The sequence below is a fragment of the Tamandua tetradactyla genome, chromosome 16 (assembly GCF_023851605.1).
Source record: "Tamandua tetradactyla isolate mTamTet1 chromosome 16, mTamTet1.pri, whole genome shotgun sequence".
Classification (NCBI taxonomy): domain Eukaryota; kingdom Metazoa; phylum Chordata; class Mammalia; order Pilosa; family Myrmecophagidae; genus Tamandua; species Tamandua tetradactyla.
In genome coordinates this window covers 13,233,999-13,250,311 of record NC_135342.1, presented here as the reverse complement: position 1 = coordinate 13,250,311, position 16,313 = coordinate 13,233,999, and the positions used below count along the sequence as shown (strand labels likewise).

General features: G+C 37.5%; 1 protein-coding gene across 1 annotated transcript in view; it reads right to left on the bottom strand.

Annotated features, from left to right (window-relative positions):
- Positions 1-11,578: 11,578 nt before the first annotated feature.
- Positions 11,579-16,313, bottom strand: part of SULT2A1 (sulfotransferase family 2A member 1) — a 42,137-nt gene continuing 37,402 nt past the window's right edge. Inside the window, 3 exon segments of the mRNA XM_077130457.1 lie at positions 11,579-11,755; positions 13,180-13,208; positions 13,211-13,272. Coding sequence (XP_076986572.1) covers positions 11,579-11,755; positions 13,180-13,208; positions 13,211-13,272 — 268 coding nt within the window.

Below are 16,313 nucleotides of genomic sequence, written 5' to 3'. Positions count from 1 at the left end.
CCCGCCCCGCGACAGACACTTTTATAGTTATCTTTACAGATTTTTGTGCAAATTGAAGAAAATGCCCTTCTTTCTACACTCTTTCTCTTCCTCCCTGCTATCCTTAAGTTATTTTTCACCACACCCATGTCTATTTGAATTTGCATTCAATTTGTGTCTTACGTAATTTTTTATTTTTTATTTTATTTATTTATTTTTTGTCTTATGTAAATTTTAACTGAAGGAGGGAAATATGCAAGTTATAACTCTTCTTCGAGTGAACAAAAAACGCACATGTTCTCAAATGTGCAAAATCCCTAACTGTCTGAAAACAGGTATTCAAACAAACAACAAAAAACCCAAACAAAACTCGTATAGGAATAACAGTAGGAGCACTATTTAACAATAGCCCAAAGGTGGAAACAATCTATAGGTCCATCAAACTGAAAAATGGATTTTTAAAATGGGATCTATCGGTACAATGGAATATTACTCAACCATAAAAAAGGAATGATGCTTAGATTCATGCTACAGTTGTGGATGAGCCTTCAAAAGCACGATGCTGAGTGAAAGAAGCCAGACACAAAAGGTCACATATTATATGATTCCATTTATACGAAATATCTAGAATAGATAAAAGAAAGGGAAAGCAGATGAGTAGCTGCCAGGGGCTGGGGGAAAAGGGGTGTGGCGGCTACCTGGTGCAGGATTTCTTTTTGGGGTGGTGACATTGTTTTTTTTTTTAACATATATGTAATATTTTTATATATAAAGTACATTATATAAAATGGCATATGTCTGAGGAAAAGTAATGGTGAGAAGCAAAGAAGTCAAAAGGAAACTGTGAACACACGCCACTTTAGCATTTTGCGAGGTTCCACTTGGCTCTTTGAAGTTAAGCACCTCACTGAAGAGGAGAGTAATCAGAAAGACTTCACACCTGCTAGATTTGTTTTTGTTCTATCCTTTTTTGTGTGTGCCTCCCACTAAGCAGAGGAAAGGGTTAGGGACCCTTTATACACAGAGTGATTTACCCCCTGCTGCTGTTGGAAGGTTAGTCATTTTAGGATCCGTTATTTGGAAAGGAGAATAAAGGCAACCTAGGGTTTTCCTTAATTCCTACCATAAAACTGTAAGTTTCATGAGAAACTATAGTTTCACAGCTATCTCCCCAACATCAAGGGCAGCACATAGTAGGTTCTCAATAAATATTTGATCGAATAAATGGATGAACTGAAGGATCAATCAAGGAAATCAGTGAGATCAATGAGTATTGAATGTCTTTTCTATGCAATGTAGAATGCAGAAAATTTTAAGACATGCTACTTTAAAAACACTTTGTTATCAAATAGGAACACAAAGCTAACGATCATACAGTAGTCAGAGAACAATATGCAATAGTATTAATGGCAAGAGTGAAAGTTAGGTTCTGAGTGGTTTAATTTATAATGCTTTTAAGGGGTTGGTTTGTAGAGCAGGAAGATGATGCTGAGCTGGGCCTTGAAGCTTGATAGGATTTAAATCATACAGTCTGCTTGCTAACTCCACTCACCAGCAGCCTCCAAAACACTCCTCAGAAGCTCTTGAGCTAATGCTAACAATTTAAAATTTTGAGAATGTATTAAGTCCCTCTGTCCAATCTACCTATAAGAGCAGCATTGTGTTTATTAGGGACGGAAGAAAGAAGACAAAAGATGATTTCGTAACACAGGTATGGTGGCCATATATTTGGACCTTCAATTCCAGTCTTACAATAGGATATCATATTTGGAATTGAGACTCTACAGAAAAATCTTTGCTAAAATATTTGTAGGTGGTCTGATTGCTACAGATCCTGCACACCTCTTCTTACTCTTCACAGGTAATGTATCACTGCAACACACAGTGGAGTCCAGGTTCTTTGCTTTAATGACTACTTTAGGAAATTGAGCTTTCAGAGAGATCTTTGCGGATGACTTCAAAACTGATATGGTTACAGATTTAGGATGTTAAATAAAATTAAAAAAAAAACTGATATGGGTTGCAAACTGATCTCCAGGTAGCCCTTTGAAACTTAAAGTCAAAAGATCAGTAGATTGAATGGCTCAAAGTTGTTTGTCTAATCTAAACAGAGTGAGGCTATAAACCTAAACAGAAAGTAAGAGACTCTTCTAGCTTCTCAGAGAGGCTTTGTGATTTTACCATAACAGTGGTATCCAGTATCTATGCTCTCCAAGGAGTTTAGTTTAATCTTATTTTTTTGCAGGAATATACTTGAGTGGCAAAACAGTTTTCTTTTCTACTTTGCTGAATTTAGCAGAGAAATAGGTCAAATAACGACTTCTGGAAGTCACTGGCAAGTGTCCTGACATGAAGGCAATAGCAGCACCAAAGTCTCAACACATACTACTGTTTAAAAAACAAAACAAAACAAAAACCTTTTTGTTGAAAAACAAACAGGTACAGAAAGCCACAGAAAACAAATGCATACCTTAATGTGTTATTATAAGGCAAACACCCCTGTAGCTACCATCCAGGCTGAGAAACAGAGCTCTGCCATGCACATTCCCCCAGAAGCTCCTCCACGTGCCTGTTCCAATTATAATACCTTTGCTCCCTACAAGTACACCTTCATCCTGACTATTATAGCAATCTTTGCTTTTTTTAAACAGTTTTATCACCCAAGTGTAAAACAAAAAAATTCAAGTGTGTATCCCTAGACTATTGTTTAGTCTTAACTATTAAAAGAAATTAAATCTCTTTTAATGTATAGGTCCCTCCTTCAATCATTCTCTTTTCTTTATGCTCTATTTGTTGAAGAACCCAAGACCATTTGACTTGTATACTCCCCTATACTCTGAATGTTGCTGACTCATGGTGCTGTTCAACAAGTGTCTCTGTCCTCTTTATTTCCTGCATATTGGTGCTGGATCCAGAGGCATGATCAGGCTTCCATTTGATTCCTCTGGGAAGACAAAGTCATGGTGTTTTCTTTCACCAGGAGACATGTGTTTGATTGTCTTACTTTTTGTGATGACAGCAGCTATTGATGCTCAGTGCTTATATCTATTAATTTGTTGGGGATTGAAAAATGGTGATATCCTAACTCTAACATTTCTTTTTTTTATCAGTTGGAATACATTTATAAGGAGACGCTTCCTCTCTTCTACTACTTGGTGACCCAAAGGCACTGTTTGTATAGGAAAGATAAGAGAAATTCTTGACTATTTCCCATTATCAGTTTTTGAAACAATTAATTAGTTGCTGTGCCAGTTTGAATCTGTTGTGTACCCCAGAAAAGCCAAGTTCTTTAATCTTCATTCACTATTGCTGGGTGGGAGCTTCTTGATTGTTTCCGTGGAGATATGGCCCACCCAGTTGTGGGTGGTAACTTTTGATTAGATGGTTTCCATGGAGATGTGGCTCTACCCATTTAAGGTGGGGTTGCTTATAGGAGCCCTTTAAGAGGGAACCATTTTGGAAAAAGCTTGAGAGCCAGGAGAGCCACAAGAGCCGCCAGAACTGACAGTGCTGACAGAACAGACAGAGCCCTAGGGAGGCCATTGAAGAGACAGCCAGCAGATCTCACCATGTGCCTTCCCAGCTGAGAGAGAAACCCTGAACATCATTAGCCTTCTTGAACCAAGGTATCTTTTCCTGGATGCCTCAGATTGGACATTTTTATAGTGGTTTAATAAATTCCCTTTTTAAAAGCCATTCTGTTTCTGGTATATTGCATTCCAGCAGCTTGTAAACTAGAACAGTTGCTTATCCCACTCCAAAGGAGACAGATTTAAATATATATGGTACATATAGGCTATATGTATCATTATGAACACATGTATTTCAATATAATTGATGGGTAGCAATTTCAATAATTATCAACTTTAAAGCTCAAATTGTCCTGTTTTGGGCCAATGGTTGCTTCTTCAGTTTGGCTCCTGGATCTTTGGATATGAGCCTAGTTGTCCAGATGGCTTCCTCAGTATCTAGTATGACAAAGTGCTTGTGGCTCACACAAAGAAAGAAGGCTCACCTTCTTTATTTACTACCCAAGACCTAAAATGAGCCATTCTCTATGAAACTTTGGTGTATCTTAGTGGGAAATGGTTTTATACTATTTCAAGACCACAGTCTCATTTCTATAATACTGCTCATTGTTGCTGGGTCTCTTCAGTGGACAGAGATATGAGAGTTAAAAAGAAAACCTCCTTTGTAAAAACCTTTTGATTTAAAAACAATACACAGATACAGAAAACATACATTTTTAACAAGAAATACCTATGAGTTAATATTGATATTGGTATTTTAAATTAAAATTCAGTACCACAGTTTTGTTTTTTATTTAACCCCTCCTGTATCTCATCTTCCACACTGGTTTTCAAGAGCAGAAGTAATATAGAATAGACTATCCCACAATTGCCATTTACTTTATCTCACGTTACATACATCATAGTCTCAGAAAAAAATACAAATATCATTATCAAGAACAGTTAAATTTTTCCCATATTTTATCGTCATTCTTCCTTCAGTTTTCATAACTGTACATTGTCAGATAGCCAAGACATACCATATTCTGTGTTTAACCCTTATTTAGTCTTAGTCCTACAAGTAGTTATTTATTTAAAGCTAATAACAATCCTTATTTTGGTCATCTAAAGCTCTTTATCTAGTAGATTCCTCAGGGAGAGAAAAGAAAAGCAATATTTCCTGAGCTCTTGCATGTTGATAACTGTTTATGCCTTTTATATTTGAAAGTCAGTTTTGTTGTATATAAAATCTTTGACTCACATTTTCTTGTCTTAGCTGTGTTACTCCGTTTAGTCTGGCATGAAGTTTTGCTGTTGAAAAATCTGATGATAAGTATAAATATAAATATATTTGTCTTATGTATAAATCACATATTCCTTTTGCCTAGATGCCTATAAGGATGTTTTCCCTCTTTTTCTTTAAAATCCAGTAATTTTAGTAGACAATGATGTAGTGTTGGTTGTTCTGGGGGATATTCTCAGCTATGTGGTGTGCTCTTTCAATATGTAATTTCAGTTCCTTTTTTTAATTTCAGGAAAGTTTTCTGGTATTATAGGTTTTAATATTTGTTCTGTTCCCTCTCTTTGATTTCTTTTGGGGAACTTCCTATTTTCTATATGTTGTATCTTCTTTGTCTTCAATTCATCATTTTTCTTTTAAATCATTATCTTTTTTATTTGTAAAATTCTCGTTCTTTTCACCTTCTAGTTCTCTTAAAATATTATCTGTATATTTAATCTTATGGTCCTTCAAGTAAAGTCTTAATTTCTAAAATGATTTCTATCTCTAATTATTGTCTTAGTTCTGTCACTTCATTTCTGAGTTTTAAAAGTCTGATCCATGTCTTGTATCATTTCCTTAGCATCTATTAGCTGATTTTTTAAAAAAAAATACTTCCTTTTAAGTAGTAAGTATATATATATATTTTTTAACATGGGCAGGCACTGGGAATCGAACCCGGGTCCTCGGGCATGGCAGGCAAGCACTCTTACCTGCTGAGCCACCGTGGCCCGCCCTAGTAGCTGATTTTGAAATAGCAGCTTATACTCTTGATATATTCTTGTGGACATATTTTTTGGCGTGTATTCTTTGTCTGGAATGATGTCATTCTGTTACTTACTCTTTCTTTCTTATAACTTACTTATTGCTCATTTTAGCTGCTATTCTTAAATTGGACTGTTGTATTTTCTTATAAATATCTGTTGGCTATATTTTCTACTCTGTACACAGCTTTGTCAGAGGCTCGGTTGCTGTTTTTCTGTTTCCTCTTCTTTCTCCCACACAGACGGCAGGTCTATGGATATTGGTGGTTTGTTCCCACATTCTTGTATCTTGGATTTTCTGAGGATACCTGGAACCTAATTTTGTATTAAATGTTTTCAGTTTTGCTATTTAGCTGCCCTATTTGTTGCTATGTGGGAACTTGGAAAATTAACAAACTATGCTGCTGCTACCATCTTCTATAATCTCAATTATAAAACATTTTCAAACATATATTTAAAACAGCAGTACTGCTCATCACACATCCCCAAAAGAGATGGCCTCTTGACACAGTAGGTTGCTTCGAACTAGACAAAGCCTCCAGAGATGATCTTATCCAGGCCCCATAGGCAGTATGCACACACTGTAAAATCCATCTCTTCATTTTCTGGTTGAAAAGATCATTGTAGAAAAGACCTTCACTTAAGAAAGGTCAATGAAGTTCAGGGTTTCTCTCTCAGCTTCAAAAGCACATGGTGAACATAGTGATGCCTGCTAGCTTTCTCTCCAGGCTTCTTGTTTCATGAAACTCTCCCGGGGCATTTTCCTTCTTTATCTCCAAAGGTCTCTGGCTGTGTGGGCTCTTGTGGTTCTCATAGCTCTCTCCGGTGACAATGTTTTGAAACTAGATAGCTGTGGTGGGTGTATCACACTGTCACTGTCCTAAATGCCACTGAACTGTACACTTTTAACTGGTTAGTTCTACATTATGTGAATTTTACCCCACTTAAAAAAAAATTAGAGCAACACACATACACACACACACACACACACACACAGACACTTAGGGAGAAATCATTATTTGGAAAAGAATGGCATGTACAAAGGAACCACTGAGCACCTGAAGACTGGGGAAGAGAGGCCTTGGAACAGTGAGGACAGCAAAAATTTGGGCTCCATATCCACCCCAGGCCTGATGGAGAGCAGAAGGCGTATATTCAACTGGCCCCTGACTATGCCACTTTGGATGTTGCCAACAAAATTGGAATAACCTAAACCGAATCCAGTGGCAAATTCCAAAATATAAGTTTTTTGACCGTAAAAACGAAGCAAAACAAAAACACAAACACTTGAGGGTATATAGCTCCTTGAATTTCACAAAATGAATACACTCATAAAACCAGCACTTAGATCAAGAAAAAGAGAACTTGCATCCCCTCCGCCCAAAGTATTCTACCAGAGATTCGTATTGTTAGTTTTGTCCTTTACGTACATTAAGCCTCATGGCTTCTCATTGCTGTGTCTGGCTTCCCTGACTCATAATTATGTTCATGCGATTCTCGCTTGTGTGAAGTCTGGTATTTCATGGGGTAAATGCACAACATCCAGTAAATTGTCATGGGTATTTGGGACGCTAACCCACCCGTATGAGAAAATAATTAAACCCTGCATGACACATTTGAAAGAAAAAAAGCTTATGAGTTAAAGACATGAATATGCAAAGTAAAGCGTTATACTTTCAGAAGACAATATAAGAGCATGGCTTTGAAACTTCTTACTGAGTCACAATTAAAGGATATTTCCACTGTATTTAAAACAGAAAGCATAACGACATTAAAGAAGAAGCAATAAGGAAAACATATTTTCATTGCCTGAGAAGGCTTAGTAACTGGAAATTATTAAGAAGGCACAAAAAATCCCCCAGCAAATTGAAAAACTGGCAATGTCTATAAATAAATATATACTGATAGAAGAGGAATACCAAAGATTCCTCACATTAAAAAAGTTGTTCAAACTCACTATTCATCTGAGAGGTGCAAATTCTGAACAATAATGAGATATCATTTTATCCTCTTAAAATAGCAAATATAATTAAATATCGGCAAATACTGATACTTGGAAAGGGCAAGAGCAACTGGAGTTGCCATGCCTGTAGCAGGCAGTGTAAATTGGTGTACAACTATTGGAGAAAAATTTGGCCACACCTAGTCATGACAGATAAGTCAGTCCTCTTTGCCCTGAAGTTCACATCTTGCTAGAAGAGCTTTCATATTCGTTGTCACATGATGTCCTCCAAAGTAGTGCTTTAACTGGGGAAAATTGGAGGGGAAGAAAACCACATTCACCCACAGGAATGGAAAGCTAACTTATGTTATAAGTTTCAATACCAAACACGTATCTAGTCTTCACATATTGACATGGATGATCTCCAAGTAGAGAATGCTGAGTAAAATTGCACGTTGGTTAATGTATTATCAAGGCCGCCATTTAAAAAGTTTTAAAAGCACTATACTGTGCACTGTTATGGTCAAACATCCAAATACTAAAGGAAAAAACTAGAGTGGGAGTTAATAGCTGTTGAAGTTTAAATAATAAAATAAGGAGATAAAGGTGATAGAAAGGAGAGGAGCCTAAATTCTTCCGTAATTTTTTTCTTCTCAAATGTGGTTTTATTGAGATATATTCATACCCCATCCCACTCGAAAAGCATGCAGTCACGGGTTCACAATACCATCTCATGGTTGTGCATTCATACCCGTGATCAATCGTAGAACATTTGCATTACTTCAGAAAGAGAAATAAAAGAAAACAGAAAACCCCTAACGTTCCATACCCTTTATCCACCCCCCTAGTATTGCATTCTACCCAATTTAAAGACATACAATGAAAGTAAGTTAACTAAGACAGTGTAGTATTGTCAGAGATAGATATATAGACTGGTGGAGCAGAATAAACTATACAAACATGGTCAATTGACATTTTTTTTGCTATATAGCTATGCAATTATTATCAAATGCTTCTGTAATTTTTAAATTGCTCATTTAAAAATTTTGGACACAATTTTGAAAAATACATTATTTCTCTATCATTCTCAATGTTTAAGACATTACATTTTTAACAGCTGGGATGCCACGCAGTATATAATAGTAACTGGGTCTTTTTAACAACCAAGTGGCCAAAGACACAATGATTTTTGAGAATTCAAGCCTCCACATTTCATGCCATTACCTGGTCATCCACACATACAAGGACATATGAACAAAAATCGACAGCCACGTCAGGTCCAGAACTTTGTCGAGTTTATTCCCAAGGGAACAGCCCTCGAGGAAGACCTGCCATCTTCTCCTGATATATTTTATCAAAGGCTTCAACCTGGGCTACTGTGAAGTGGTTTTTCCAATCCCCAGAGGTGCCTGGCAAATAGGGAACAGAAACTCAGATCAGATCCAGGGCTAAGTCTCAAGACCACATTACTTCTGCTCTCCAACCAACGTGGAAATTGTAGCCAATATGGCGGCACATTGAATGGCTGATGGGCCCCCTTACTGCCTGGCAGTCATATGCTTCCACCTGCCCAGAAACTATCCATCCTAGACCCAATCCATCCTTCTCAGAGCTGGCTATAGCTTCTAATACCTCCTGGATAGGTCACGTCTCATTGCCTCTACTTTGACCACCTCGCTTCTCACCTGGTTTGTTGTGATAGACTTCTAATTGGTCTCCCCGATTTGACCTTTCTCTTTGCTAACTTACTCTTAGCATGGCACCCATCTCGAGTCTTTGAGAAACTGAGGCAGACCACGCCACTCCCCGCTCAAATGTTCCACGGACTTCCAGTGTCAATCAGTGAAGGTTGGTTATGATGATTTCCAAGCTTCCCCGTGACTGGTTACCCTGGTGCTTCTCTGACGCTGTGTCCTATGGCTCTCCACTCGCTCACTCTCACATCATGTACGGATTCCTCCTGAAGCACGCTAGAAATGACCCACCTCCGACTATTTGCATCACATGTTCCCTCTTTCTGGAATGCACTTTTCTCAGATATACCCATGCCTTTCTCCTTTGTCTCCTTCAAGTCTTTATTTGCTCACTGCAGGCTGTTTGGTGAAGTTCTCTCCCACCACCCGATTTATATGCAAACCCCATCCTTGCTAAAATATTTTACTTTGCGTCATTCATCATATATGAGATGCTGTAATATTTATTTCCTTTTTTATCTATCGTTCCTAACCCCAACATAAGTAAGTTCTAGAAAAGGAAAATTTTCTTTATTTAATTGCCAAACACTAAGTGTTTAAAGGGTCACAGGCACACACCATGTGCTAAGAAAATATTTGTTAAAAGGTGGAATGAAAGAAGGAGTAAAGTACTATTATTAGCTTCATTTTATAGAGGAAGGAAAAAAAAGGACTGGAGAGGTGGTTAATGGTAAAAAGTGATGAATGTGGGTTCGAAGCCAGATTTTTGACACCAGAAGACTTACTTTTAACTGTACATATAAAAGTAAAAGCAATATTTTTTGCTTTCATCTCAAAACCAGATACATCATGATTAAATGGGTAATTGCAGCAGCCAGGTTTCCCCTAAGTGAATTTGATGTATGTAATCCCCAAGGGGCAATAAAAGGTGTTGTTTTTGTACCTGGCAGAAAAGGGCCCCAAATGTCCTGGAAGTTGGCTAAGTGGAACAGTCCTCGACCAAGACCAGCACAACTGATAGAGTTTTTCAATGCATTGAATTTATATAATTAATTATCTAACTATAATCAATATAGCTAATTTAAAAATTAATCTGGAACCAGTATATCCCTTACAGAGGAAAGTAAGTGTAAAGCTCAGCCCCGAGGATGAGGAAACAGGATATCAACCCTCTATACCTTTTCATTTTTTTTTAACCCCCACTGAGGGGCTCCTACTGTGCCCTGGAATATTGAAATAGTCATTCATCTAACATCAGAGACCTGGTTTTATCAACTACGTGGGTTTTCCCACTTTTCTGAAGTTAATGATACCCCCTGGGTTTGTTGTGATGACTCAATTACCAACTAAATCTGAAACCACATCACCAGCCTCGCCATAATAATCACAAAGTATTTGCTGATTATTTCTTTCATTACCATTACTGTATTTATCCCTCACTACTCTCCATCCCACAGAACAAATTCCATGAGTAACTGAAAGAGGGTGAAAACCCAGTAGGGTTTCCCTCGACACGAGCCATCCTAGACAAGACAAACTAATGGAACTATCATAGCCACTCGAGTCTACGCCAAAAACCTGGGTAGCTGGTTTCCATTGTCTTTTATCCCTGTGCTAACCATCCTTTGAGCTCTTAGCAATTTCGTACGAGGTCTATACACAGATGGCACATTGTCAGCTCTCGTCAGATTTTGATGCATAAAATGAAGTGTAATGATGGGCGCCTCTGCTAGATTCTCGTTATTTCCGGTTTCATAAAGTATCAAAGGCTGAGTTTGACCAATGTTTTTTGGAATCATTTAATTTCTTTTTCCTGGGGCGCACCATACTTGATAATTTTCAACTGCGGGATTCTAGGAAAATGGGTTCTTCCTACTTTCGTTCATTTTGAGATCAAGTATAGGGACATGAATAATCTTTCATCAGAATTGTCTTATAATAGTTGCCTCTGGGCTAAGTGAAAAGTGTTCTCCTGTTTTCCAGTTGGGTAGTTACTTTGTATATTTCTTTTTGCAGGGCAGTTCACTATAGCTGACTCACTCGTGGGTTAGTCCCTACAGGACCAGCCACAATTCCGTCCTCATTTCCCTGGTCTAGCACAGCTATCAAGTTTGGCAGGAGTATCTAATTTATCTGGTCACTGTTTGTAGAATGAATATTTCCCAATTTCATTTTTTTTAGGAGCGAGCATCTAAATCACCCCACGTAGTTCAAAGGAAAATTGAGGACTGGTCTCCATATCGGCTTCCTGACAATAGATTCCCAGGGAAGGCATGGCATTCGGGTGCTGGTAAAACAGCAATTAACGATGATCAACTGAAACATTCCCTAGAATCCATTATTTGTGCTCCATGTCCTCATGAGATGCTATCCACCTACTCTGATGCATTTTGAAATCAGAGCATTTTTTTTCACCTTTTCTCATAAGACGTCCATTTGTGAGATCTAAAATACGGCTTGCTGTAATGGCACATCTTGTTTTCCTTCCTGACCCCGAAGGAGCTAGGCTTTAGAACTGATTCCAGTTCTTCTCGTTCTAACTTCTTGCCCAGCAATTGGCAGATTTTCTCTATAGTGCTTCTGGAGTCGTAGAAGAAGAAAAAACAAGAGAGGACATGAACGAGAAAGAGAAAGGAAAAAACATGGGCTTCCCAGTATGGTTGAGTTCAGGACACCTTAAAAGTAATAGACAAGGTCTGAATTTTCTCAGAGACATTTTTATAAAGGTTTCTAGGCACTTACATTCAGAAGTCAGCAAGGGGAGGTGCGTGGAGAACTTGGCAAAGATTTAGGGTAATGGTTCAAAACATGACTGTGCCATCAAATAATACTGGTTTCCATAAAGAACATTTAAATAACACATAGATTTTACAATATTTTCTTATATGTCATCTCAATAATTAGTTCTCCATACCGGGTCCTGGGAAATTAGTATAATATAATGGATTTTATAACCAGAAAGACTTTGCTTCAAATCGCAGAACTTCCTTTTACCGTGCCAATGCATTAGGATTTCTCTTCACCCTATGAGAACTAGTTACGATCAAATAAAAAGAGAGGGAACTGTAGGGCTGGCCACGATAAAGTTCATTTTGTGGTTTGTAAGCAGATGACGGGAAGGCATGGGAGCATATACCATATGTCACAAAAGGCTTCTCGGTAAAATTGAAACTCATGTTGAAGCCAAAAAAGATTGGTCTGAAAGGAAAGTGGTGGAAGGTATATTTCACAGATGGAAGTCATTCTCTGAGTTTCTGTTTTGCTCTATTGCTCCAAGATACGGTTACAAGATAAAGTTCTTATAATGGTTTGATCACTATGACTGATTTTGAACATCACTTGACAGCTTTTTCAATTTATGAATGGATAATTCATGCATATTCTGACCTTCCAGGATATTTACACAGATTATTTTCATGCCTGCACCTCTCTCTCTTCTTTTAGTCAAGCTGGATGACTGGGAGTGGGACATACCTTTATCCAAACCTTCCCCACATATTCCCATTTTCTCCCCCACTAAGATATCAGCAGTGTCATGTGTCTATGTACAAAAATACATATCCTGTATGGCGGGGGCCATGTTTCATCCTTTTTCCACGTGAGTGTCCTGTTATTGCAGAACCATTTGTTGAAATTTTGCTTGTTTGCTTTTTTGTTTTTTGAATCAAACCTGGGTCTCCTGCATGGCAGGTGAGAATTCTACCACTGAACTACCCTTGCACCCCAACCCACAGATGTTTTTAACAACCACCATTGTCAGCCTAACCCAATGTGCCCTGCATCTAGAAAGTCCTTCAGACGTTGTTAAGACGGGATTAAGCAGAATACGAGAAGAAAGGAATCGCGTCAAATGGGCGTAGGATGATGAAGCCCAGTCAACCAATCTCTCTCCTGATACCTCTGCCCCAGGCTGAACGTCGAGTGAGAACGTGTAATAGAGTAAGTTAGAGGAAATGAAGATGTCGGTAAGAGAGCGTGGTGTCGGTAAGAGAACTATGAAAATAACAGGTACCTGTTTCAACTCTTCGTGAGTCAACATGGGACGCTTTCCTTCCCTCTCATGGACATCCGGCCACAAATGTGGTCAAAGCATGACCCATGTACGCTGCACCAGTGGTAAGGAAAAAGGGTGGACAGATTACAAAACTCCGTGAAAGCAGGATTCCAATCTGGGGTGTTCACATTTGGGGCACAATTATTAGTGCACCGTGTGGCACGTTTAAGCATGTCATACCTGTTTGAGAAATTAATGAGAGCAAGAATGGAAACTATTTTCTGTCGTCATATACATACTCTGTGCAGAGCCTATTCCATCTGGAGCAGACCCTGTACTTAGTTTTCAAGGGTCTCTGAGAGGACCTTGTCCACAAAGCCATGTGATCTGAGGGACGGTGTTAAGCTGCCCCTTTCTCTATTCAGAGTTCAGAATTCTGGGTTGGCAGATCATCCCTTATCCCTTAAACATATATATATATTTTAATGGGAAGCACCAGAAATTAGGTCTCCGGCATGGCGGGAGGGAATTCTGCCACTCAGCCGCCTTCGCAGCGCCCTCCTGCCTCCTTAATTTCATTGTTGATGCTGAAAAGTCTCCTGTTATTGTACCTCTGTTTCTTTAAAAATGATGTGTCTTTCTTCTGGTTTAAGATTTTCTTTCTTTTTAATCCGACATTTCCTGGGGACTAGGTGAAGATTTATTTGCAGCTATTCTTTGTGAGGCTTCACCCTGAGATTTCATTGAGTCAGGAAATCCGCAGTCATTTTTATTTGGAAATTGCCTTTCTCCTATTTTATATATTTGCCTTGAGAGGGCAATTTTCTCACTCTTGCCTCCATACCTTCACTATTGTATATTTTTGAAAGATTCTTAGCATTCCCGAGCTCTTTTTCACTCCAAGAATATTAATTACATTCATTTAAACTGTCATTCAAGAATGAGCATGCAATAAAGACATCTACACACAAAACACTATGACAGGCAAAAATGAAAGAACGAGTATGGTATAATTCATGAGTGGAGAAGGTCACTGCAAGAGGAAGGAAACTGCAATGTTTTCTGCCCCCCCACCTCACGCTGAAAAACAAGAGGGTATATCTGAAAAGGCATCGGTAGGAAAAAAATACTGATTTTAAATATTTAATTTGAGTACATATAAAAACATATTAAAGATACACTGGATGTGGTATTGGTTGAATATGACCTAAACAAATCCACAATTTTGCCTGTCTTTGTAAATCCATTTTTATTGCCATATCCATGTTCATTCATTTAAAATGTTTTGGACGGCTGCTTTCAAAGCCATAAGGTTGAGGAGTTGCGGTAAAGACTACAAGTCCCATAAGGCTGAAATTTTTGACTTTTTTACTAGGCAAGAATAACATGAGAGATGAAAGAGATGACTGGAATGAAAACGTCCGAGATAGTTCATATTTGTGGAAAGAGCAGGCAGAGGAGTGTTAGACATTATTAAGCCAAGTGTGCTTGCTACAAAGCTAGGTTATCCAGAACATGAGATATATAAAAGAATGATTTCTAAAATCTATAAGTGGAAAGGGAATGAAGAAATACCAAACATTCAAGAAGTTAGGATAGGTGAGAAATAGTAGCAAGGAAAAGCATGGTTAAAGGGGAAACATAAAACAACCCAGAAGAAAAATATCTACCTATATCAATGTTCAAAATATATTTAAATAGACTAAACTTTTCAATGAACAGTTCAGGAGGTGTATTAGAAAAAAAAGAATCTGGCTGTATGGTATATACAAGTGACTTACTGTAATCAAAGGAAAACATTAATAATAAGTATTATTTATAAATATTCATATATTTGATCAGGAAAATGGCAGTTCACATGAAAACTGGCATACCAATGTTACTATCAGATACGATAAACTTATAAAAATAGTTATTAGTAATGAAGATGATTATTACATTTTGATATTAGAAACAGAATATCAAGAAAACATAACATTCCTAATAATGTGTGCAGTTAACAACATAGTTTTACTGTATAAAGTCAATTTTTTCATAATTGAAATAGAAAAATAATCCATACTTATTCTAGGAACTATTTACCCTTATTTCTGCAATAACTGATATATCAAGTAGACAAAAATATAATGAGGAAATGGATGATTTGATCAACAAAATTTACCAGCTTAGTCTAGTGACAAAGTTTGCATATTTTTAAGCAAACATCACATACCAAAACGGATTATATAGTGTAAAAATAACAAGTTTTAATTCCAAAATTAATAGTTCTGGTCATAGAATAAAGTTACGAAGTATGTAACAACATGGATGGACCTTAAGGACATTATGCTGAGTGAGATTAGCCAGAAACAAAAGGACAAATACTGTATGGTCTCACTGATATGCACTAACATTAATGAATGAACTTGGAGAATTTCAGTTTAAGAACAGAGGTCATCAGGAGATGGAAATAGGGTAGATACTGGGTAATTGGAGCTGAAGGGATACAGATTGTGCAACAGGACTGTTGCAAAAACTCAGAAATGGACAGCACAATACTATCTAACTGTAATACAATAATGTTAGAACACTGAATGAAGTGGAGTGAGAGAATGATAGAGGGAGGAGGGCTGGGGGCATAAATGAAATCAGAAGGAAAGATATACATGATAAAGACTGAGATGCTTTAATCTAGGAATGCTTAGAGTGTATAATGATAGTGACTAAATGTACAAATTTAAAAATGTTTTACATAAGGAAGAAGAAAGAAATGTCAATAATGCAGGGTGTTGAAAACAGATGGCAATTAATATTTTAAAACTTTAACCTATATGTGAGACTAAAGCAAAAAATGTTTATTTGGTACAAAATTTATATTTTGACTAGTGCATTTCCTATTATAACTTATGTGAACAGCTTAATTGAGCACCATAAGTACATGGAACCTTGAGTAGGGCGTGAGATTTTGTAGGTTTGTCCAGAATGATGCCCTGATAAATCCCAGAAGGATTGAACAGTGAGTAAAATAGTATTTGCAAAGTCCCCGTGGGGGAATGATAAGAAAGGGAGAAAATTTAACTTCACCAAGTGGAGAATCATTGATATTCTCACAAGCAGTGGGGACAACAAAAGCAATAGGCTGAGCCCCCAACTTGGGGTTTGTTCATATGAAA